At 47.7% G+C, this 24,051-nt stretch overlaps 1 protein-coding gene across 1 annotated transcript in view; it reads left to right on the forward strand.

Annotated features, from left to right (window-relative positions):
* The first annotated feature begins 676 nt into the window (after nucleotides 1-676).
* Nucleotides 677-24,051, forward strand: part of NAT8L (N-acetyltransferase 8 like) — a 28,169-nt gene continuing 4,794 nt past the window's right edge. Inside the window, exons 1-2 of the mRNA XM_027662720.1 lie at nucleotides 677-1,238; nucleotides 2,530-2,694. Coding sequence (XP_027518521.1) covers nucleotides 905-1,238; nucleotides 2,530-2,694 — 499 coding nt within the window. The 5' untranslated portion in view covers nucleotides 677-904. The remainder of the gene's footprint in view (nucleotides 1,239-2,529; nucleotides 2,695-24,051) is intronic.

The raw sequence follows: 24,051 nt of genomic DNA on the forward strand, positions 1-24,051 counted from the left end.
TCTCCGCCCCGCGGAAGGGCGCGGAGGCGGCGGTGCCGGCCGCGTTTCCCGCACGCCGCAGCGGCGTGGGCACGGCTGGAAAAGTTACTGACCGAGGGATGGGGAGGGGGATTCGCTTGGGAGGCGCCGGGAGCCTCGCGACTGCATCCCCCGCTCCCCTCTGCCCCCGCGGAGCGTTCCACGCGGGATGGCTGGAGCTGGCGCGGGAGCACCCTCCGCGCCCCGCGGAACTCCGCGCAGGGACTCGCCGGGTCGTGGAGAGCGACTCTCGGTGCCGCAGCCCTGCGGGACGCGGTGCGGGGCCGGCCCAGTCTCCCTCCCCGCGGCTCCGCGCCCCGCAGGCTCCCGCAGCGCCCCGCGCAGCGCCGCGCACCCGCAGCGACTGTTCCAGAAAGCCGCCGGGCGCACGGTGCGTTCGCAGTGTATATATAGATAACTACATAAAAAATAAAGAAATGACGTCCCCTTCCCCCCTCTCCCCGCGCACCGGTGAGTGCGGGCAGCGATGTTCGGCCCCCGAATGCCCGCGCAGCCCCGCGCCGTAGTAATTTGCAAGGGGCGGTGCAGGGATGGGGGGGGGAAAGGGGGAGGTGTCCCGCCCCCCCCGATCACATGGCGACCCCGCGCAGCCAATGCGGGGGGCTCTAGGACCCCGGGGACCCGAAGCCCCCCCCGCCCTATATATGTCTCTCCAAAATGCAGCGGGGCTCCTTCCTCCCGTCCCGCCCGGCCGCGCAGCTTAGCGCCCCGCTTCCCGCGGGTCTCCGTCCCGGCTCCGCGCCCCGCTCCTTCCCCCTCCCCTTTTTCCTTTTTTTTTTTTTTTTTTTTAAATTATTTTTTTCTTTTAATTTTCTGACCTCCCCCTCCCGTTTTTCTCCTCGCCCCTTCCCCGCGGCCGGTTTGCATGCATTGTCTGTCTCCCAAGATGGTTTGTGAGACCAAGATTGTGGCGGAAGATCATGAATCAATCCCGGGATCCAAAAAAGACACGATCATTGTTTCCTCCTCCCAGATGTGGCCCTCTTTGGCCGGCTCCACTCCCTCCCCCACACCTCCCCTCACCCCACCAAAAGAAGACCCTCGGCGCGACAATGTCTATATCCGCGAATTCCACCCCTCCGAGCAGGAGGTGGTGCGCCGCATCTTCTACGAGGGGATCATGGAGCGGATCCCCAACACGGCGTTCAGGGGGCTGAAGCAGCAACCCCTCACTCAGCTGCTCTACGGGCTGCTGGCGGGTGAGTATCCGCTCCCTTTTGGGGGAGGGGGGCGCCGGGTTTATTCCCCGGCTGCGGGTCTAAACAAAATGGTCGGAGCGGCGGGAGGCGCCGGTGACCGGTGTTCGGGCGCGCTGCGGCGGTGCGAGGAGCGGGAGCGCCGCAGCATCGTGCGGGGCGGCCGCGGAGCCGCAGCGCTGCGGCGGAGGCAGCCGGGATGGGAGCGGGATGGGAGCCTTGCGCCGCCGGGGGATGCGCGACCCTACCACGGGTTGTAAGGGTGAGGAGCGCTGAAGGGGAGGCCGCCGCGGGGGTGAGGGTGGACTCCGTCCTTGTGGTTATTGCGGGGCTGGGGGGTGCGCGGAGGGGAGGGAGCGCGCCCCGCACCGCGCACCGGCCGCCCCCGCGCAGCCCGGAGAGGGGGGGGACGAGCCGCGTTCCGGCGTTGCCTGGAGACGGCCGGGCCCATCAGTGAAAGCCTCCCTTTGCCCTCCCCCGGCGTGAGGAGGGGGTGTCCCCTGCAGCAGGGCCGAGGCGAGGAGGGGGGGTCACCTCACCTCCCAGAGTTCAGTGCTCAAAATTGCGCTTGCAAGGTGTCCCGTCCCCGTGCCAATAATGATTAATAATGTGTGCCCCCCGCACCGGGCGCGCTTTGGGGTGGTCTCCTGCCCTCGGTGGCTGCAGGAGGGTCGCACCCCGTGTCCCAGACATCGGGGAGGACGGGGCCCCGCGCTGGAGGGGGACCCCCAGCAGGCGTTGGGGTGCAGCCGGCGGCTCTGGGGCCATGCCGGGGGGAGCCGCCGGCTGGGGGGCACCCGCAGAAGCCCCCCAGGTGTTCGGCAGCCCGGCGGGATGGGGGCGGGCGGGGTGGCTGCCCTGGGAGTAGGTGCTGATGGAAATAGCGCTGCCGCAGTGGCGAACACATGGCTGCGGAGCGGTGCCCGCAGCGCGGCTCCTCCGCCCGGCCGCGTTCCGGCCTCGCCGGGGGAGTGTGAAGGGGGCCTGCGGTGTGCTGGCCCCTGGGACTCCCCACGGCCCCGCTCCAGGGGGGCTCTGGGACCTGCCGTGGCGTGGCGGCATCCTCCCCACCGGCTCCTTCCAGGACCCCATAAACTTCTCCGGGTTATCTCGTCGCGATACACTGCCCTTAACGTGATAATCTCGAGAGCGTGAATTGTGTGTGTACTGCAAATGTATATTTTGACTGTGACTGTTTTATTTATTTATTTTTATAATGAGTTTGTATTCCGAAATCAACACTAAATTCTCTTTTCTGACAGGTGTCGTTTATTTCTCTTCCTTATCTCCATAGTAATGTGCTTTGTTGTGACCAAGTCCTTCCTGCTGACCTGCTGTTTGCCCATCTTTCTGATGGGCATGAGGTACTACTTCAGTAGAAAAGTTATCCTGCACTATCTCGATTGTGCGCTGCACACGGACATGTCCGATATTGAGCAATATTACATGAAACCGCCAGGTGAGTACAAATTCCCCGAGGGAGCCTTCCTTCTCCCAGCCTGCTGGGGAACATGGCTGCTCCCTGCTGCTGGCGCCTTTTCTTCCTGTCAGCAGCACTGAGCAAGCTCAAAAGTCACCAGAATGCAGCTCTTTAGCCACACTAGGCACAAAGCCACCTCTGGTTTTGGTTTGGCTGGGGTTTTTTTCTTGTTTTGTTTTTGGTTTGGTTTTTTTTTCACTACCCCCACAAGGTGCCTAGTCATCCAAGGCACCTTCTGTCCACCCTGTGAGCACAGCACTGCCCGGTCCCACAGCCAGCCCAAGGACTCGGGCGTGGGTGCTCAGGGACAATGATGGTGGAGAATGCAGGTTATTCACTGCAGGCTGGGTCCACCCCAGCCCTTATGTCTTGAGGCTGCTATTTCTTTGCTCCTTGAACTTGGTATTAGCTCTGACAGCAGGAGGAGAGGGACATGAAAGGCCTTTTAGCCCAAATGCACGGAGGAGCCCATTTTAGCTACTGTGCCCATTTTCCCATATTGTTCAAGAACATTCCTTAATGTAGGTGTTTTGGAAGAGGCACAGATCAGATGTGTAAAGGACTGTTGCCACATCAGTTTGAAGTAATATGCGTCCATCCATTTGTTACTTGTATGAATATAATTAAAAATACAGTATCTCACTATGATATTTTCTGGTTAAGCTATAAAAGATACCTTATGTGATAATTAAAAAAAAAAAAAAGTCCCTTTAGAACCTGCGAGTTGCCGTTTCCCTTTTTGTAGGCACACACCCATGTCGAGAACCAGAACAAGGGGATGCCTGGCCAGTCACTCGGGGTTTGAGGTTTGCTTTTGGTGGTAATGGTGAGCTGGGAGAGCAAGGTGATGCCAGTATCCCACCTTAGTTCCATCTTCTCGGAGTACCTGCTCTCTTCTTGGGTATCTACTGTGTTGTTTTTTCATGTGACCGTGTTTTTGCTGTATCATTGCGGATCCCCAGGTGTGACAGACCTCTTCTGGGCACTTTAACCTCGGGGACGCCTAGGTGGTACCCTAGCCACAAACTTTCCCTCACTTTTAACATGCAATGTTACATTTTGCTAAATGTAACCTTGCTAAAATGTTGCTCCTCCTGGTAGGGAAATCCCCAAATAGCTTAGAATTGCTTGCTTTAGGTTTCGTTTTCCATTATAGTGTTTATCTTGTCCAGGTCTTTGTCCCATATTACACATAGGGTTTGTTTCATTTACAGGGCTTGTTTTTGTAAAAATTAAGTGATCTCTGACTTGTATTTAAAAAGCTCAACCTTCCTTAAAGGTGGTGTCACAGAAATAAAAGGGTTCATAGCAAAACATCTCTGCACCTCTGTAGTGAGGTTCAGCAAGGTGCTGGAGAAAGTAGCAGGAGACTCCAGTAGAATAAGAACATGTAATATGGAGTTAATAGGTGTTTGAGCTGCTTTGCTCATTAATGCTCAGGATTTGTGCGGTCAAAGGGGTCGCAGTGCCTGTATTTATAACACTAACAGATACAGAAAATAAAGGAAAAGGACTCAAAGGAAGAGTAATGCCCTCAATTTGTTTAGGGTCAGTAATGTAATCCTGCTCAACTGTGCTAGCAACATGTCTTTGAAACGTTAGCATTGCTTTTATTTGGTACCTGAAAGGGCTAATTGCAAGTGTGTGTGGGCTGTAATTTTTGACAGAATTTAATCATGTAATTAGGCTTTTGCCATGCCATAAAAAGCAGATTTATGGAATTGTTGGTGCTTGTTAAAGGTTCTTGATGATAGTGGTGTTAAGCAAGTTGGCTGGAGTAATAATTGGATAAAGACCAGAGAGGTTTTGGGGGCTGGGGAGGAAAAGGGTTCTGCATGCTGGGAGCAGCACCCTCAGTGATGCCTGTTTGTGTGCCATGAAGCCGTGCGGTGCTATTTGGTGTAGCTGTGCACAAGGCATGAGTCCAGGAGTTTGCTCACGTTTCCTCCAAAAATGCAGTTGGTGGAATTTTTTTTCCTCCTATCATCATTATCATGGCTGGGCTTCGCGAACGAAGATTTGGGAAGGGCTTTACCCACGTTTGTTACAAGCACACTGGTGGCTAAAAAGGCCAATATGAGATAGACAAGTCCGGTTGCAAAAGGCACAGCAGAAAGACTCCCTAGGTGCTATATTCCGCAAGATACGATTCTTTCTGCGTTGTCTTTTCTCCTTGAGAGTGATCCTGTGTGTACTCTCAAAAGCATCAGCAGCGTTATAGATGGTGTGTCTCCAGACCTCCCGATTGGAGGCCAGAGTAGACCAGTTATGATGACCAATATGGTCAAGGCTGAGATGTTGTTTCAGGGAGTCCTTGTATCTTCTCTTCGGGGCTCCTCTCATGCGGCAGCCGGTGGCAAGTTCACCATAAAGCAAGATCTTAGGGAGGCGGTGGTTCTTCATCCTGGAGACGTACCCTGCCCAGCACAGCTGTGTTCTCAGCAACATGGCCTCGATACTTGTGACTGCTGCTTGTTCTAGAACAGACGTATTAGTGACATAATCTGACCAGTGGATGTTTAGGATTGTACGGAGACAGTGTTGATGGAAGCGTTCTAGGAGTCGCAGGTGGTGGCGGTAGATGACCCTTGATTTGGATCCATATAAAAGAGTAGACCTTCTCCTATAGGATAGCAGTATAAATACAGTCCTCTTGGAAAATCCTGGAGTTCTGCGCGCTTTGAAGGCTGTCTGTCGGAACACTGGGAGAAAGGCAGTGATGAGCCACACTGGCATTGCCCATCCCACCCAAAGGACAGAACAATGGCAATAAAACAAATTCCAGCCCCAAGTTTTTCTTTTATTTGCACAGTTTACAAATTAGCACCCAGGCAGAAATGGTTGCAGTGGGAATGAGAAGGGCTCGTTGTGTTTCTGCAGCTGAGATATTAGTGAGAGCTTTCTCAATGAGGTGTTAAAAGAACTGGTCACAGTGAGGGTAACAGGGTGCAGGAACAGGGGCACAGAGAGGCTGGAGATGGCCAGAGCTTGACTAGATGAGTTAAACCCAACCTGATATAACTGCAACTTGGCCTGGCTTTGGCTGGGAGTACAACCAGGCAACTTCCTGCTCCTTCTTTGGAGGATCTGTGTTTACCTGCTTGAATATTTTTTTTTCCAACATGGAGACTAGAGGAAGGGAGCATCTTTCTGTGATGGGGTTATGAATTCCTGTTTCCTAGGGTGATGAACACCATGGTAGAACTGGGACATGGTCTTAAGGTCTTGGATCATGATGTTGGTTGTGGCTTTGGTGAGGTTTTGCCCTTGGAATCCATGGTACCCCGGCATGAAAACATATTTGCAGGGGGCTCCCTGTGGTGCCCAGGGTTGGGGTACAGTTGTATAGAGCATCTACAGCAAATAGCCTCTGGTAAGGCAGGGATCTATGTGAGAGGATATTTTAACTATTAAAATGGGTTGTTCTTGCTGGTTTTGTGAAAGCATCCGCAAAAACTGTGGGTCAGTTTTAAGACCAAACTGAAAGGACCCAGTTTGCAATAGGATATCATAAGCACCCAGGTTAATGATTAGTGTTGAACAGTTCCATGAGTTACATTGTATTAGGGTTTTTCTTCTGCAGTTTATCTGAACCGCTCACCTCCAAGTTAGTTATGGTTTTGATTTTCCTCTGCTAGATTTTGTATGAACTGAAAAATATGTGCTGACAGTGATTCTGCAGAAGTACACTAGCCAAAATTTAAATCTTTTTCTCTTGCCCTCCAACACTTATGCCAAGAGTCTGGCAGAATGTTTGGTCCAGTGCTTAACTTGGAGCTTGTACACAGTGGTGTGACTTGAAATTGTTCTTAATGTGAAAGGAATTGTGTTGAGTCCCATGCTGGGGTCTTAACACAGGCAGTTATATGGTTCAAACACCTTCCTGAGCTCTTTGTAAACTTGCATTTTTCATTTTAAAATAGCACTTATTGGAATTCACTTTTTTTTTCCTTCTTCAAAGGCTATGAAAAAAGACACTGGAGTGGTGGAAAAGAAAGGAATTGGGTAATGGGCTTAATTGTCAACCAGAGTAACTTAGGCTCTAGTAAACAAAAAAAAAAAAGGAATTAATTTTAAAAAGAGCCTTGCCTTTTGCATTTATCTATGCAAAAAAGAGGAGCACAGCTGGAGCTCGTTTTATGGTCTGATGATTTTGATGACTAATCAATTTTACAGTGTCTCTTCAAGCTTCTGTCCCCGTTGGTTGTGTTGTATATTTTTTGCAGTGGTTGATGTGTTAGAGAGATTCTTGTGAGGCTGAGGTCTCTGCTGGAGTGCTGATGGAAACCAGGACTCCTTTGCCTCCGAAGCAAAATCGCTGCTCTCCAAAGCAAGTGGAGCTGGGGCTTTGGCTGACGAACTTGCTTGTCTTTCTGTGGTTGTTTAAAGAGTTGTCTCCTACTGCTGGCTGTCCTAGCTGGGTCTGCTGAGGGGTGTGCATACATCTCCTGCTGGTGCAAAGGCCTAGTGGTGGTGGGAGCTGGCCTTAGTCAGGGTTTTAGGGACTGGTGACAAACTGGGTGGCTGCATAGCAGTGTCCAGTGCTGCAGAGGAGGATGGACAGACAGCACAGATGGGCAACCTGGAGAGCTGAGGCTGCGGGACCTGATGGAGCGTTGAGGCATCTGCCTTGCCCAGTGCAGCAGACAAAGCTGGAGTAGCTGCTGCAGGAGGTGTCAGGTCACATTAACCTCACTGTGCTGAGGGCTGTGGCTTTCAGCAGTGCCTGCACATCTGCAGCTCTTGCTCTGTGGGTCCCTCTGGTTGCCTCATGCTGGGACAGGATGGGTGCCTCTGCTCTCCTGCCTCCATCCAGGGGTGAGCAGAGCCTTCCCGTCCTGCTGCCCTTTGTTCTCAGTACATGAGGGTGCAGATGAAGTAGTGCCTGCACAGAAATCCCAACTTCCCTCGGGGACAGGCCCTATGGAAGAGGGCCTTGTTAGGGTTCAATTTCTGCTGCTCCTGGGTGACACAGTACTCAGTCGAACCCAACAGAGGGATGACCTGCCCTTCTTGGCAGAGGTTTTGGTTTCGTATCCTTCTGCCAGAAGGACACCAGTTGAAGTGGAGCCATAGCTGTGGTGTGAGGAGATGAGATCCTGTTTGCTGCTCCTGCCTTTTGAGGTGTTCCTTGAGTTCAGTGGGATGTTTGTCTGGGTAACAAGCAAATATTTGCGTTTTGCTCGTGGATCAGGCCAGTTGGCAGTGGATTCAATGCCAGAGGGATTGAACCCAGATGTTTGTAAGGTGAACAGCTGGGTATAAATCATGTGGTTCCTGTTAACCTTGCTCTGTGGGTGCTTAGCCCTGCAGAGACTGTGGGATGAGCACCAGCGAGTTTTGGGGTGCAGGGAAAATACAGGGTCTACCTTGGGAGGAGATCCTCAGCCCCAGAGCTATGGTTGCTCTGTCATGCCCAAACACTTTGGAAGCCCCAGGGAGAGGGGGCCAGGGGGAGTGTTTCTTCCCGCCACTGAGCCCCCGGGCGGAGGGTCGGCCATGGAGCCCAGTTCTTCCACATTCTGGGTAATGCTCAGGCTGACAGATAAGCAGGAGGGAAGCTGCCAAATGATAACATTGTTTGGAAAGAATAGAGCAGCCCTTGCTTTGCAAAGAAAGGGCTTAGTTACCTGACGCCAGAGAAGGCTCAGGGCTGCTGCTTCCCAGTGGAGGAATGTGTTTTTGGAGAGCCCTGCCCCACTCCTGGTGCCCAAGAGGCAGCTGGAATCTGAAGCATCCCTATCTTCAGCATTTCTTGCTGGCTTATGCAGTGCCCTGACCTCATGCATCTGCCAAACCCCTGAGCTGTCTGTCCTGTATTGGGATTTTCATTTGTGCCTCTCCCACACACTGCATAGGTCAGTGAGGAGTTCAGAGTGGGGCTGGGAGCTGGAAAACCCCTGGGAGAGGCTGTGTCCTTATCTATGCCTGGATGTTTCCAGCTCTGCTCCACACCACTGCTGGGAACAGAGGTTGGGTCTCCTCAGGCAGAGGTGGGTCTGTCCTGTGAGCATTTCACTGCTGGCATCTCTGCAATTCCGTGAGTGTGCTTCAGGGGATGCAATCTGCGTATAAGATCCTACCAGATTAGGATTACAGACCTTTCATGTATTTTATAGTGTGAAGTATTTTGTCAGAAAGTATTTCCAAAGCTGGCCTACTGCCAGAGGACAGTCAGAGATGCTGCTGCTCAGCAAGTCTCACTGTTGCTTTTGGGTTTCTACAATTTAGCAGCACAGGAACTTCCTGGTTTGGCATCTCTCATTGCCAGTGCAGAGTTTCTCAGGAAGCAATAGGAAAAACAACTTGTGTTTCCAAGAATTAGGGATGTACTTTGTCCAGTGTTAACAATGGACTTAAATATTTTGGTTTCATTTGAATAATGTAAAATGTCTTTAAAGTTGAGTTGCCTCTCAAAACCCACCTCATCTGACACTGGCACTCTTATCACGTGTGGCTGCCTCATTTCACTGCGTTGGAGCCTTGGCTTTTCCATCTGGAGGCAGCCCCGTCCCATAAGCAAGGAGCATGGGCACAGTGAGCAAGGCACAGCGCTGCTGGCACCAGCTCCTAACCCCCATCCCGCATTCCTAGAGCTGACCAAGGGCTGCCCTGGCCACAGGCAGTTCTGCTGGGTCCCAGCCCAACCCTGCAGCCCTAAAGATAAGTGCTGTGTAGATCTGGAGGTGACACAGCCTGGGTTCCTTGCAGTGCTGAGCCACATGGGGCAGCTCTGCTCAACCCACTGGAGGGCCTTCAGGGTCTTTCTACCCCACAAAACCTTTATTATTAACTTTTTTTCCACTTTGGGGGTGGTTCGGGTAGTACAGAGTAGAAGTGCGGCACTGTCAGCCAAGGGCCAACATGGCAAAGCTGGAGTTGCCTCTTAAGGGGAGAAGTCTGTGGGTTCCAGGCTGTGTCATCCACGCTAATGGGATAAGCATTATGGGCAAGCTGCTGCAGCCTGCCTTCCCTTTCTATTTATTTATCACTGGAGCAGGAACATGTGCACAAACCCATTCCTCAATGCACATATCCATAACACAAAAATAGCTCTTCCTTTAGATCCACAAGCTTTGGCACGGTCCCACGTCAAAATTAGAAGAAAATAGATTTTATAGTAAATTTTGCAGAGCAATACAATCTTTTTTTTTTTTTTGTCCACATGTTCAAAAATTCTCTCTAAAAGTAGTCAGTCCCTCACTGACCTGACCATCAGTTAATGCAGTGGTGTTTGAGCTGTAGCCATGACTGGGTGGATACGATGCTCCTGAATGTAAGCTCTGCCTGCAGATGTTTAAAATCCCCAGTATGTGCCAGTGCTGGTCATTAATCTTCAGTACAAGAAGTAACCAGTTGTGTAAATTGAACATTAGTAGTATTTTAGGCACAGTTAGCTTCTCAGGACCAGCAAACAAGCCACACTGGGACCTATGAACATGGAGGCAGGAACATCAGGTGGTCTGGGGTGTTTTTTTTTCTGGCTCTGAGTAGTTTTTTTAATGTTTTCTCCAGTGCTGGATGATTTTTGGCATGGCTGTATGCAATTTCTCATGACTGTCTTAGTAAGTAAACCTAAAAATTTTCTGACTCCAGAATTTTCAGCACAAGTTCAAACGAAAATGTATTGCTCTTATAAAGGGTTTTCAATGGCTCTTCTTTTTTCTCGTGCTTTCTTAGGAATGACCAAAATTTAAAACAATTACCTAAAAGTCTGTTTCAGGTTAAGATTTTCATAATAGTCTAAATTTAGATTCTGTGTCAGATATCTAACTAGTGGCAAGAGTTTAAAGGTTTAAAGCTTTGAGCCCCTCTTGACTCTGAATTTTGGATGTAGAAGCATGAACTGAAAAATCTTATTCCCAAACACATTATTTATTTATTACATTCAGCCTCTTAGGGTTATCCAAGAGTGTCTGTGGTCAAGTTGGTTCCTCCCAATGTGCATGACCAGCAGCTTGAATACTTCAGAAATTGACATTAGGCATTGCTCTCTACTTGAAGACCTCTAAATAAACTGAAAAATACTGTTTTCAAGTAAAAGTCTAAATGGATGGCCTGATTTTTAAGAAGATAAACCATTCAAAATCTCCCCAAATTTCAGAGTGGATTTCTGAAGTTCCTTTTGTAGGCTGAGATCTTGATTTGGGCAGGTCATATTTAATTACTCTGAATGGGAACAACTGTCAGGGTGTCCACGAGCTCCAGGAGCTCTCAGCATTGTTTACTGGTGTATCCGAAAGCATGTGCTTTTCTTTTGGTAGTGCAGTGCTGGGGATCTGTTACAGATAATCACATTTTGATGCTACTCCCTTCCAGTCTACAGTAAAGAGAGAGACTTGGAGTGTTTTGCTGGTATCTGGTCCTGCAATGAGCCGAGGAATGTACGAGCCTTTGTTGTCACTTTCTGCATCAATGAAACAGGGAGCTTCAAATGTATTTTTAGAGGGTTTTTTTCCCCTTTCCCCCCCCCGTAGAATCATTTTGTTGTCTTGACAGGTGGCTAATGAAAGGATTCTTAAAGAGAATCTAAAGATAGCAGCCTGTCTTACCCAGTTTCTATTTACAAATCTATTCCTTGTAACCAAATAATAGGGTTTCAGTTTCGGCTTTTTGGTGGTTTCTTTGTTTGTTTGTGTGGGGGTTTTTTGTTGGTTTTTTTTTTTTTGCTAAGGGCCAAGTGGAATCACCATGAAGCCTCATGTCCTTTAATAAGGGTGCATCAAAAATTAGTTCATAGTGGTCTGGTTAGAGCCAGGTACAAGCTGTGGTGTCTGTTACAGATGGCTTTGAGCCATTCTTTTAAGTCATCTATTGACCTGCTGGACCCCAGCAATCAATTAACAATTTATGACAGCATATACAGTATCATTCACTGTCTTCTATAACTGAAGAGTGTTTCTTTCAAAAATTGAAAAATTTATTTCTTATGGGATAATTCTAAAATTTAGACCTGGGTCTCCCATGGTTTAGTACCAAGCTGGGCTTCTGCTTTAAAGTAGGATTCTGTGAGTGAAAGGAGACATTTCAAAATAGGTAACGGGAAACATATATTGCAGTTGTATTTTTAAGTGTCTACACGAGATATGGTTATTTAAAATTGGATTTGCAACAGTGTAAATGCTAATAGAATAATAAAGTGCATTAGTTGCACATCAGCGTGTCCTGCTTGAAATGATAACTTGCAAGTAATATTTGTCATTTGAAATTCATGTGCTGTTTCTATGACTTATCCAAGTGGCAAAACTGAAAACCAGAGGTTTTATGAGAAAATGATTTTTCAGTTCAGGAACTGCAAAGTAAAAGGGAGGATAGTTTTGGTCCAAATCAAGCTGATTCACTACTCCCTCTCCATTTTTTCACTATGAAGAAGAAAGTATCTGTGTCTAGTGGGGAGTATAATGCTTTTTTCAGCCCAAACCGAAACTGTTGGCTCTGTTACAGGCTTCCTTAAGAAGCAAAGGTCAGACCCAAGTGTATGCTTAAAAAATACTGATTATGGTAGAGCCATCATACAGTTAGTGTTTGTTACCCCTCAGGCAGGTCCCTCTGTTGTTCTTTGCGTGGCACTATTAAATCTATACTGAGTCAGTGCTGGGGTTGCCTGGATCCCAGGCCCTGTTTAAATTACATATTTAGGTATTTTACACCACTGTAGTAGTTGAAGAAGTGTTGCTGGGGGGCTCCATCTCTGAAGTCGTGGCTGCTGGGACATCGCCCGTGATCCCAGGGAGGACTGAGCAGTGTGCTGGTTACTGGGAGCTGAGCTGTGTGCAGGACTAGTGCCAGCCTACCTTTCCTCTGCCTCTCATTTTGCAGCTTTGGTAAATCCAGGACAAATGTGTAAATTGTTTTGCGTTGACAAAAACTGCATTTTTAAGCAAGCTACTTGCCTAGATTTATCCTCTATCACCGGTAATAGCTATACAAGCTGCTCCTGCTCTCTCTTGCCAGTGTGCTCGAAGCCTGACTTGGAAACCAGCATCAGCCATGCAAGTTTATTTGCTTTTTACAGTTGCAGCTCTTGGGCTCTGTGCTAGCACTGCTAATTGAAATGGGGGGCAGTGGACCAGCTGTCTGGCTGTTAGTGGCTCCTCGGTGCACCTTGCATTCAACACTCGTTTCAACAACTATCAGATAATAACATCTGCTACTGGGAACCAATAGGGGTTCCTTGAAGTAATTTTTTTTTCATTTTTTTCCTCATGTCCATCCCCTACCACAGCAGTTCTGTATGCCACGTTTCCAGTCTTGGGTTAAACTGCAATATTTGCATTTTGTATCCTTTGAATTCTCATTGTCTTTATTGTCCAGCCCTGTGTTGAATTCTCCAGTGATTTTTGTCTGGTCTAGTTCTGGCTTCATTCATCACTTCTGGCATTTCCCATGAGTGGTGGTCCCATCCACAGCATCCCTCTGTATCTCTGATCTTCCCCTTATACTTTTAAATTTATGTCCCTTTGTCTAATTGCATTGTATATGTACTTTCTTTCTCTTAGTTTGCTGTTCAGATATTTTGCATGGTGACTACAAGTTTTTTGGTTTTTTGTTTGTTTTTTTTTTGGTAGAAGACTCAGAATAGCAAAGATGAGAAAATAAATAGAAGTCAGCAGCACGAGGATATTGTGTCTGCTAAGCTGAAAACAGTGCGTCAGTGCACAAAACCCACTTGTCGATGGTGGCGGGGGGGAACATTTTGTCTAAAGGCAAATGAACTGTCTACAACAGGATTTCTTACACCTTCTTTAGAGCATCTGACCCACATCACTTCCAGATGTATCTGTTGATCTTTATTGCTATGATTTTTCCTATAAACCTAATTCTTCCCAGGAAGAATTTTAACAGGATATATAAAATCATTATTGCAGTCAGAATATGAAAAAAAACCCCAACCAAACCACTTCATTTGCTGAGATCAGGGCTTTTTGTTCTTTTTTTGGAGGTGCCAAATCTGTTCATCCTCCCTGGAACTAGATAACAGCATCAGAAACACTGTGTAACACTTCTAGTGGGAATCCAGGAAAGACCTAAATCTGTAGTCTTTCAATTTAAAATAATGTTAAATAGTAGAACTGCAAAGAGAAGCTTTAGAAAACAGCCTGGTTTGGAGCACCTGCCATTTCTAAGTGCTAAGCAATTCAGATGATTGTCAGTTAGAAATAGCAATAAAAGCACGGCAGATCCCTGGCTAGTAAAGTCCTCCTTGTTGGAATTACATTATTAGTGGTGGGATTTCTTAAAGGGGGAAGGTGAGCAGGGAGTAAGTTGTTGTACAATAGGGATGCTAATGAGAGATTTTTTTTAAAATCCAAACACTTTAAAAGGGGTATTTGTAAAACACCTTTTCAAGCTTTTGCTGCCTGTAAAGTGAATTAGATTCACTTAATGGCTATGAAAATCTGTGTGTGGTGTGGTTTCAGAACCTCCCAGTGTTCAGGGGATAACATCAAGCTGTGCCTCTCGGACAGTGATTTCCATTTGGGAATAAGCCATCATCGGGTTTTACGGGGCTTTTTTTTAGCCATCAGTAGTCTGAAAAACATCAAAGCATCTGCAAGGATTCTTGAGAAGTGGGAACATTTTTCATGGATAACTCAGCTAAAGAGGATTTCAGTGAAATTTAAAAAAAATCTTACATAACACCCCATATTCACTGAGACTGAACTCTTGGGACAGTTTGGCTTAAAGATTCAGTGGAGCATTTGCTTTAACTTAATCATGGTCTGAAATCCCTTGTCTCTTGCTGGGAGTTGAGTGTATTACTTAGGGGCATCCTTCAGTATAGGTCCAAGTGCTCTTTGGATATTTAGTGGAGACCTGTGACATAAATGGAAAGTGCAGTGGTGGAGTAAACCGGTGGAGTTTGCTGTGTGTGCTATCAGCTTGCCTGCAAGATGAATTTATGATGTTTTAGGGAATACTGGTGCTTTGGAAAGGACTTGTAGCTGTGAACCTGCTCTTAGATACATTCATTCTACCCTGTCTTAGCATTGGGTACAGGGCATTTAGTGTTGTCTTTGTAGCTGAGAAAATCCAACAGATCCTCAAAACACTGCATTTCTACCCAGATTTGTGTGGACTTGCACCTCTTCTTGCAGTAGCGCTGCTCATATTTGTAAGTTGATCCCCCTTCCACAGATCCTTGGTGAATGAGCTTGCCACAGTCTGATGGTGCACAGCATTAAAGTATCTACTTTCACTGGCCCTGAACAGCCTGCCCTTCATTTCCCGTATGTCTTCCTGATGGAATGAGATGTGACCTGTTACCTACTCACTCCGTTAATTTATTATACAGATGTCTTTCAAATCACTGGCTCCTGTGACTGATATTGAGGCTGGGGCTCCAAGGAACCCCATTCGTGTGGATGTGAAGTGTAAGGTGGTGATAGATGGATATCACAGGAGATCTTGGATTAGGCTTTTGTAGGGATGTTTTGACCTGATTGGTCTGGCATGGTAGTCTGAACACGTGGCAAAGTGGGTTTTTTTCCGTTTTTTAATTTTAGAGATGTAGAGATTTGCACATGTAATTTTCATTTTCTGCTAATGCATCATCCACAACAGGTCCATTGTCTGTGCCCAGCCTGACAGATGTTCATGTATTTATGGATGTAGAATTTTCTTATGCTGCCACATTAAATAAATGTGCTAGTTTCAGTCTGGAGTGGTGGAGTTCAGTAGAATTATACCAAAGCCATATTGGTTTTGTTGTGCTGGGAGCGGGATATAGAAATGTGTTGATTTTAACAAGAGTGGGCATCCAGGTATGTGTTTTTCTGCATCATAGCAGGGCTCTGGCTTTACATGGGGCATTGCCACTGGTTTGCTGAGAGTTAAAGATTGAAGCAATGTATGGTGATGGAGGTTTGTGCTGCTTGGGAGGCCTTGCTGGGGTCTGCACCCTGACCTATTGAAAGGTATTTCTTCACATGGCAGGGAGCTGGAACTACATAATCCTTATGGTCCCTTCCAACCCAAACCACTGTAGGATTCTATGACTCATGACAGGAGGTGAAGTCTTGACCCGGTGTTTTCCTCCTTGCTGTGTAGGGCTCCAGCAGAGCCCTTTACCTTGGCATACACACATGGGACACGCTGGAGCAACCTTACACCAGGGCTTTGTTTGGCTGAGTTAGGTATAGATATAACAGCCCCCCAGAGATTAAATATTCACTGTAAATGTGGAGAAGTAAGAGGGCTGCAGGCAAGCAAGGTGTTCATTTACAGTGGGAGCTGCAGTGGGGTGGCCATGGGGAGGTGGTCCTTGAAGGATTGTAGGCTGCCTTCACAGGCTTCTCCTGCTGGAAGAAAAGCCTGTGCTTATTTTCAAGGAAAGAGCACTCATTGCAGTAGTGTCCCTGGGAGTCCTGGCTGTCCCAACACCCCAGTTACCTCAGAAGGGCTGAAGACCCCCAGACACCATCACAGGAAGGCTCAGCATCTCCTGCAACCAGGCTTTACAAGCACAGCACGATGAGAACGCAGTGGTACCTCTGTGCTGATTTTGTCTGGTCGTTGGAGTCAGCACCCACCTGGCTGAGAGCTGGGTTGGAGATGTGGGAAGGTGCAGATACCAGGAGGCACCTGCAGCTGTCAGTGGATCAGGTTCAGCCCCACAGCAGCACTGGGGAGCACCTCGGGGTGTGGAGGGGAGAGTACTTCCTTCCCTGCTCTTCCCAAGTAGGATGGACTGGTTGGCCTGTTGTAGGGAGAGAGTCATTGCTTTAGGAAGGCCTCCAGTGTTAGAAGCATGATGGTGTTAAAAGCACTTCAGGGATACTATGAAGTTTTGCTTCCGGGGGGGTCTGGTAGTTATTTATTCATTTATTTATATGGGTCAGGAACTGTATTAGTCCTGTTGCTACCTCTAGCCTTGGATGTCAAAAGTGCATGTCAGAGCACTGTTCAAAGAGAAAGGCCTTGCTTTTCTTTTTTCCATCATCTTCCATGCCAGGATGAGCATCTCTGCAGAGACAATGTGCCACCTCAATGGCAGCAGGACAGAGAGGCTGAAGTTAGTTGACCCAAGCCTGATTCTCCTTAGCAGCTTTATTATCATTTCAATTTCCTTATTATTTAGCCACCTGCTCCTTACCCAGAGGTTAGGGGAATAGGTTTGACCAGGACAGGTCAGGCAGGATTGGTTTCATTGAGAAGTGCCCAAATGAACACCTTTGATGAGTGGCTGTGGAGGACAGAGGTTGTGAGATGTCCTTCAGTGCCACCCTCACTCCTCAACTCTTGAGCTCTTCCCAGTCCATTGCAATGGATTTGGGAGGCTCATCTTGGTGCAGCAGCTGGTGACTATTCACATGCTTTGATACCATGGGGTGGGTTGGTCCCAAGTGGTGATAACTGGTGTCCTGGTTGGATGCCTGTGCTCTGGGAAGGGTATGTGCGCAGCACCATTTCAAGCTGTTGTGCTAGAAATAGGAAGAAATATTTATTCTTTGCAATAGACTCAAGGAGATCAAGCCATGTACTACCTGACTTCAGACTGTAGTTAGTACCAAATCTGTGCCCTGAACCTTTTATTTTTTTTCTTATGTCTTCCTCTGTGTTGAGTAATAAATTCTTTACTGTGGTTTCAGAGGAAATATAACTCCTTGTGACTGCTATTTCACTCCTGCAGATTATTAATACAATGGAAAGTTAGAGGTCAGGGAGGTTTGATTCATTGTGTTAGTAACAAGGTAGGATTCTTGTGAAACTCAGGTAATCTGGAGAAGGAAAGGCTTTGAATGCAGCAGTGCCCTATCTGTCATTGGTATTAGGAGAGTATTGTGGTGGCTTCTCTTTGCCGTGTGGGGTTTGGTGAAGTGCAGTCCCTGTCTGTCAGTTCCGAGCACACCCTAGGGAGGAAAGTGGAGGAGCTGCCCTGAGGTCTGAGACTTTTCTGCTCAGTGTTTCTGCACCAGAAATATTGGTCACTGCTCTTCATCATTGTCGCTCATTGGCTGCTGTGGTAGGAAAGCTCCCACTCAGAGGCTCGTAGGGTAACAGGAATGTGCTAAGGGGGGGAGGGGGAAACATGTTCGGAACCACTGAAATATGCTGTACAGCATGGTTTGGCTGAATATATGCACACAACTTTACCCAACTCACAGCTGAATGTTGTGCTTTTGGCCTTTTCTGTCACTTGTCTGCCTTGCAGATGTAGATTTGGGGGTGTTTGCAGAACCAACCAGCATCTGCCCAAGCACTTGGGGATTCCAGTCCTGTGCATTGGGATTACATGCTACAAAATGCAGTCAGTTACCTGCCAGGGGTGGCCTATTCCCAGCTCTGCCACGCTGATGCTCCTAAGAGTAATCTATGCAATGTAGTCCTGTTTGGGGCTGTGTTTTGATTTTGGGTGGGGGAAGTTTGGTTTGTTGTCTTTTAGGGTTTGTCCGTCACTTTTTAAGTATGTAAATGTTTTTAGTCGCTCTCTTTGCCTCACCTCATGCTATTAGGAGGGGAGGCACCTCTCAGCCTTGTTTTTGAGTGATTTAAAGAGTTTGCATGCACAGATGTTATTCTGTCCTAGTGCACCATTATGCTATATCTTAAGTATGAACCTACATCTTGGGTGTAATTTATCTTGCCTACCTTGTTCCTGACTGAAAACAGTTGGTTGCAGTGACCTCTGTAGGCTTTTGCTGTGATCTTTTGCAGAAGAGGGGCTCTCCCAGAACATGACTCACCTTAAAGCTGGTTGACTTCAGAGCAGCATAAACCTCCTTGGAAATCTTTGTAGAGCTCAGAATTGCGTTTATTATTTAACCTTAAGTAAACAAACCTTAGTAAACAAACGTCTTTGCTGTAAAGCATTTGGTGCAATACCTGTGTAGATACAGGCACTTCTGTTGAATAAAGAGAGTCTTGGCTAAATTTAGAGCAGACAAGTAATGATGGATGGTGAAAATCAGATCGATTCTATCCATTTTCCCTGCATGATTTATGGCTAGGCCAACTGCTAAGCGAAAGGAAGACATTCAATGGTTGTTGCTCTATCCCTTTTTACAGTAAAGCATATAAAGGAAAAGTCAGCCCACAAATAATGAATTCTAGAACATCTACTAATTGTAGATTTTCCAGTTTTTTCAGTGTTTGCAAGTGGAAATTGCTGTAAGGTGAACTCAGTACCTTTTGAAAACAATAAAGCCATGTAGTGAAAGATTGATGTAGAAGATGGAAACTGAGCCTTAACAATGTCCTTTTAAGGAGCTGGTTAAAACACAACCAGCAGCACATTTCATCTTATAAACTAATTTCACTAACGAGGAGCTGATTGTCACATCAGTCTTTTGGAGCTGGCAGGACCCAGGCTATCAAAGCTTGATTTCTTTTTTCCTTTAAACTTCTAACTAAAAACCAGTCTAAAATATAAAGCATTGGTTTAGTTAAGGTCTGACTCTGCAATTGATAGGCTTAATGTGGATTTTGCATGCATGAGGGAACATCTACTCTGAAAGTAGTTTAAATACTTTTTCCTGGTTTTTCCCATTTGTGCAGACCAGTCTGTTCTGCTGAGCCAGCTCCACTGTGCCGGGACTCGTCATCCGGTCAGTCCTGGGGACAATGCCATGCCAAAATCACATATTCTAGTCTTTATTCACTCCTTTAAGCTATTTAATTCTTTGCTTATTGATAACAATTACTCACATGCCAAACCCACAGGCACTGCCTGGTTTCTCAGTCTGTGCTCTCCCTTGATGACCCAGCAGCAGGTAGAGAGCCCTGGTCGCTACATCAGTGGTTTTGTATCTCCCTTGTCAGTGTTGTGTCCTTCTTTTCAGCAGCAGAGAGATGGGCCAGGCTAAATCTGTCCAGATAACCAGGCAATTTCTAATCCCTCACAACTGCTTCTGCAGCTTTTTCTTGAACAGTTGTTATACATTGGCTTTATTTCAGTCTTTGCTTTTCAAGGTGCAGCATGGCCAGCAAAAAGAGCCTGATAGAAGGTTTTAAAGTCCTGCTGTTACACTTCTTAATATAGCACCCTCTGAAATGTGCTGGAAGGGCTGTCTTTATCCCATCTGCGGCACCGCCTGGATTTCTAGCTGTCTCATCAAAAGCCTGTTCCTGCTCTGTGCTGAGCGCTTCCTGGGGCTTTGCTGAGCCCCCCCTCCGGTGCTGTCACACACAGTGACACTCTGGGCCCTGGGGGACTGGAGCCTGTTTGAAAAATCAACCAGTGAAGTGCTGACATGGGGGGCATGGCCACTAACAGCTTGCATTGATCCAGACGTCCAGCCTGGGCCCCCGCAAAGCTTTGCAGGGTGAGGTGCGTGGGCAGGAACTGTCATAGAGGTATTTCAAAGGAACAGGGTGAGGTTTAAAGCAAAGGTTTTAAGAAGATTAGAATGCCTGCTAGGTTATGTCCCCAGCAGTGACAGCAGGAGATGCTGTTTAGGACCAAACCTGGCCACTTCCAGAAGTCCCTTTGCTGCAGAATGTGAGTTTTATTTTCTTCTGTCAAAATATTAGAGTGAAAGTAAACTATAGCTAGCCATTAACATCTTAGGGGTTTTCTGGGGGCTTTGACATCCCAAAATGGAATACCTGTGGTGCAGTAGTTGGGTGCTTTTGAGGAAGGATCAGCTCCATCAGGAAGTGCGGAGCAGGCACTGATGAAAGTCAGTTCTCATACTGTTATTCTAAATTGCAACCCCACCACCCTTTCCATCCCCTGGTGAAGGTAAACCTGGGCTGCAGCAAAACCCCCCAGTGGGACTGTCACCTGTACAGCATGTGCTGCTTCTGCAGGTTTATCAGCACTGGCACGCTACAGCATATACCAGTCTGAATACAAATATGATTTTGGGTTTGCACAGATGTGTAGGCCAGCTGTTGCCTGCGGTCCAAAACCTCATTGCCTGGTCTCTCATTTTATGCTCAGGTTTGTCAGATGCAGAGGCCACCTCTGAATTCTTGTCTCCTGGGGCAGTTTGAGACCCGTTGTTGTGGTAGAATGTGGTCACAGTGTTTTCTGATAGCTAATGTGGTTCCATGGACATATGGTCAAATGCTGGATGTCACTGTCATCCCACTGATTCCCTGCTGCTTGCAGCTCTGGAGGCTTTGCCTGAGCTTAGGGGTTGTTGCAAGTAGCTTCAGCCCTTGGTAACAACACAGGTGAAAGGTAACCAGGATAGAAAAGAAGGCATATGGAGAAGTAGATTAACTGGTTGCTCAGAACCAAATCCTCCATCTCTCTTCATGCTGTGTTGGTGATCTCATCACCTGCTGCCCAGATGCCCCATGAATCAAGGGATGTCACCCACCCTTGGCATATAGATGCGCTGTCCTGTGCTCTTCCAGCAGGGAATTGTTTATAACAGGGCAATAAGTCCTGCAGTGGTAGGTTATGTGGAGTTATTTATGAGGAGGAAGGAGTCTCACAGCGTTTCTAATTTCATGCATGAATAATTCCTGTGTCCCTGACATTTTTTGTTCCCCTATGCCTGGGCCTTATGTGGTGCAGTGGGATGCCATTATTTTGTAGGAGCCCTCCAGGAATGCCTTTAACTGAAGTCAAGTGTAGAGTTATTAGCAGAACTTGTGGGAGCTGCCATGCAGCCCTGTTTGAAGCCAAGGGAAACTAGAAAGGTGGAGAGAAACTCAACGCACGGGAAAGATGGAGGTAAGGAGGCATAATGGGATAATGGCATACCTCATAAACACAGACATAAATCCCTCCCCATCCTGGCTAGCTGAGCAGCTGCAGTCAGTGGCAGGGACAGCTGTTGCCTGTCCTTGGTTAGTCCCTGTGCTCAGGCTACCCCTGTCTGGTTGGGTGGCAGCCACTCTGCCACGTCCATGCCCCAAACTCCTCCTGCTGGCAGCATTCACATCACAGCAGCCAAGCTGTCCCCAGAAGAACCTCTTTTCTCCCTTGATGTTGATTTAACTCGGCTGGTCTGCCCTGCATTTCACCAAGGATGGAGGAGAAGGAGGAGGGAGAGTTGCCTCAAGTGCTCAGTAGTTCTTCTGCTCCGTCTTCAAAACCCAGACAGGATAAAAGGGCAGGGATTTAAATGGCATCAGCCACACACAGCCATGGCACAGCCAGCTTTGGGCTGGGGACTCTGTACACTTGCTGCCACTCACAGTCTGTCTCACTGACAGCGATGTATATAAATAGTACTGGCAGGAGGAGAGGCCAGACACTGAACTTCGGGGCTTTTTAATGGGTTATCTGTAAATAGGTAATGATGGCACTGCACTGTGTCCAGTGCAGGATCCCCTGGTTCCTTCTGTACTACTCTGCTTGAATCATCCCTGCTTGGCTCAAAGGGCTGCTGCTCTGGCCAAAATCACATCAAGAGATGGCACAGGAGGCTGTATAAGTGACTCCAAGGGCAAATATTTAAAGCTTCATGATGGGACAGCGTGTTGCATTTCCTGTGTCTCAGTGTTTCCATGCAGAGGTGTCACACCAGGCTGTGCCATAGAACATCAGCAGGTTGCAGGGAGGAGTCGGGGGCATTCGGATCTCTGGGATTATCAAGGCTGTCACTTTTGGGAAGCCTTTATGTAGGTATATTAAGAACAAGGGACACAGGCAATTGCAGATCCTGTCCTATGGAAAGCATGGGGATGAATTTGAGTTTTTTGCTGTTTTGATTTTTTTTTTCCCCCTTTTGCCTCTTTGTAGAAGCCTGAGGGAAACGTAGGAGAGGGATGTTTGCCTTGTGCAGGATGCTGCTTCTCCCAGCAAAGCCCTGAAGACACACACTGAGCCTGTGGGCAGCCTCCCTCCCCATCCCAGAGCTCACACCTGCATGTCACATCTCTGCCAGGGATGCAGGTTCCTATTTTTAATTTTGGAAGGCCTGGCCTTCCAAAAGAGTTTCTCTTACTATCAGCTTCCTTTTTTCACGGTGGCCAGTCCCTGGATGCTTTCCTGGCTCTGCTGTAAGCATGCAGAGGAGCTGATGCTCGCCTGGTACCTTCCCAGCAGTAGCAATGGTAACTGCTGAGCATCTCTGCTAGTCCTCTCATCTGGAGGGTGCTCCAAGGACATCACCTGGGACAGCTTTCAGCCGAGAGGGGAATTGCTTATACTTGTGTCGCTGTGACATGCCAAAGCAGAACTGAAAGTCACAGTCAGTGCTTGGAGGGATATTGCCTTGAGAAGTTGCGTGTCTGTCTGGAAATTATGTTCCACAAATAAGCCTCTGAGAATTAATGACAGCTCTGCTGCAGGAGATAGTAGTGTACCTCCAAAGAAAGAGGGAGAAGACTGGGCCTTTCATACATACTTCCAAGGAAAACTTCTTCCCACCCATGTGAAATTAGCACCAACAGTTAGTGGTGGCTGCAGGAGCTGCTCTGTCCCCTCTCCAGCCCTGAGAAAAGTCACTCCTCAGTGTGTAGGTGCTGGCACTAGGGAGGACCCAATTGTGAGTTCAGGATGTTTGGCAGAAGCAGAGCTGTGCTTGTTCTTGTGGGAATACTAGAATTGTCTAGGAAACAATGGATTTGAAAAGTACCTACCTGGAAGACAGAGCTTTGCTTTTTCAGAGCAACACATTGCTGTTAAATTCTGGAGTTTGGGGTAGTGGTCCTTGAGTGCTGAGTGTCTTAGGAAAGGTGTGGGAACCTGCTATTGTCAGTCATGTAGGACTCAGGCTGGTGGGAAAGGCTGATGTCTCTCTGTTCCCCTCTCTTCTTGCAGTACTCTCTGCTATTGCTTTTGGCTCCAGTCTTTCCACCCATCCACCCACTGGCCTTTTATTCATCAAAAGGTGTAGAAGAATTTGCAGCAAAAATAAATGAATTTATTTTCACCCACCATCCATCCTTGTCGGCTGTGTGGGGGAGAGCTGTGCAGCTCATGACAGTGGAGGAGGGTGAGAGAGCAGGTTTGCAGGCACAGCCAGAGAATTGCATGGCATGTCCTCCTTGGCAGGAGTTGGGAATAAGTGGCCAGCGTGCCACCACCGCTCCAGGGAAGTCCTCGGGGTGTGGCACCAGCAGCAGTGTGTGGAGCCTGAGGGCAGCCTGTGCTTTAGGAGATGGGTGGGTGGATTAGAAGAATGCTCTCTTTTGGTCTTCAAAAGCTGGGAATCATCCTTAAATTTAGAGCAGAAAGACACTGCCATCTTGTATGCTTTCAGGCCCTGGGTACCATGAGCTGAGGAACCATGTCTGACCTTGCTGTGAAGCATGAACAACCCAAAATCATGTTCCTTGTTACATACATCACAGCCATTTTGTGCCTTTCTCATAGGTGCTGTATTACAAGCTTCTCTGGGCATCCTGTTCCAGTGCCTCACGACACCATCATTGTAAAAAGGTTTCTTCCTTTATTATGTTTTTTTGCCTGTAAGTTCCTGATGTTGTGTG

Source organism: Corapipo altera, unplaced genomic scaffold, assembly GCF_003945725.1.
Source record: "Corapipo altera isolate COAL_440 unplaced genomic scaffold, ASM394572v1 95, whole genome shotgun sequence".
NCBI lineage: Eukaryota > Metazoa > Chordata > Aves > Passeriformes > Pipridae > Corapipo > Corapipo altera.